Source organism: Egretta garzetta, unplaced genomic scaffold (assembly GCF_000687185.1).
Source record: "Egretta garzetta isolate BGI_Z169 unplaced genomic scaffold, ASM68718v1 scaffold140, whole genome shotgun sequence".
Classification (NCBI taxonomy): Eukaryota; Metazoa; Chordata; class Aves; order Pelecaniformes; family Ardeidae; genus Egretta; species Egretta garzetta.
The window spans coordinates 579,007-580,453 of NW_009258376.1; the positions used below are offsets into that span (position 1 = coordinate 579,007).

At 45.2% G+C, this 1,447-nt stretch overlaps 1 protein-coding gene across 2 annotated transcripts in view; it reads left to right on the plus strand.

The window, feature by feature from the left end:
* Window positions 1-1,447, plus strand: part of SEC14L5 (SEC14 like lipid binding 5) — a 34,949-nt gene that overhangs the window by 26,991 nt on the left and 6,511 nt on the right. For both annotated transcript variants that reach the window (XM_035895582.1, XM_009639864.2), the window contains 2 exons: window positions 782-971; window positions 1,312-1,400. In XM_035895582.1, the coding sequence (XP_035751475.1) occupies window positions 782-971; window positions 1,312-1,400 (279 nt within the window). The remainder of the gene's footprint in view (window positions 1-781; window positions 972-1,311; window positions 1,401-1,447) is intronic.

Below are 1,447 nucleotides of genomic sequence, written 5' to 3' on the forward strand. Positions count from 1 at the left end.
GGGACATAGATTTGGAAGAAACTTGAGATAAACCATTCTACAGGCTTGGCTTGGCAAGGCTTTTGTGCCTGTGGTGCCAGTATTACTGATAGAAAGTGCTGGGATGAGTGATAGAGAGAGGAGAAGGGTGTATAATAGTTTTAGTGGATTTGTTTGTTTTGGCAAGAGCTAGTACGATGTGATGGGGCAGGGAAGCCTGTGGAAGAACTCAAAAGCTTTCCTCTTCCAAAACCCCAAGGGAAGCACGGTCAACAGCAAAGCAGAAGATAAGGGCTGCACAAGAGCTGAAATTGATGCTAGTGGGTAATCAAAGTCGTGATTCCCCCTCCAAACAGTGTGTGCTTAACTTGGTTGATGTGTTCCATCCTTTGCTAATTTGCCCTACAGGGAGGCAGGCTTGCAGCTCTGTTGCTTTCATTCAGTATTTTGTTTGTCCTTGTGGATAGCGAGCTGAGGGAAACTTTGGCCACCCCAGAGTCTGCTGGGGCTTTGGATCAGTGAAAGGCTTCTCGCAGGCTGTGCCTGTGTGTGTGCAGTACTTGGATAAATATCAAGCTTTTATCTCTCAAAGGGGCATGAATCAGTCGCTTCTTTGTGCTCCTAGCACCATCTGCTGCATTCAGCTGGGTTAGTTAAGGAGGGAGGGAAAAGGAATGTAGGTTTAATGTTTTTTTTATCTTAATACTAAGAGATCAAAAACTGGTGCATGGTCTGCAGGCTTTTCGGAACAGTGGTACAGGTAACGTACCGGTCCTGACCCTGGGACTTTCTCTTCTCTCAGATCCCCAAAGACGAACATATCCTTCGATTTCTGCGGGCTCGTGACTTCAACATTGACAAAGCTCGAGAAATGCTCTGCCAGTCCCTGTCTTGGCGAAAGCAGTACCAAGTGGATTACATCCTACAGTCATGGAGGCCCCCAGCCCTCTTAGATGAATACTACACTGGAGGATGGCATTATCAAGACAAAGGTTAGAAGCTGCCCCTTACGTTGATACTACAGCGCAGTTTGCATTACAGGCCCTCAGAAGTAACTTGGGACTTCTGGAGAAAGTTGTATTGACATTTTAAACATTAACAAAGCAGTTCAATGCTGGTAAATAGTCGTTCTGTTTTGCTGTAATGTTATTTTCTCTGCATGGATCAGGCAGACTAGAGTTAGTGCAAAGCAGCATCTCTTTGATAAGGTTGCCTTTGGATATGATTTTTATCCTGTTCAAATATTTAATGTGGCTTTTATAAAAGGTACTAGGGTGATAGCCTGGAAGGCTAGAGTACTTCCCTCTCTAAACCCTTACGTTTGTTTTGAAGATGGGCGACCGCTCTACATCCTTCGTCTTGGCCAGATGGACACAAAAGGGTTGGTGAAAGCTCTGGGAGAGGAATCACTGCTGCGACATGTAAGTTGTACTTTCATTTCTCACCCCTATTTCCCTTGGGGTGTTCA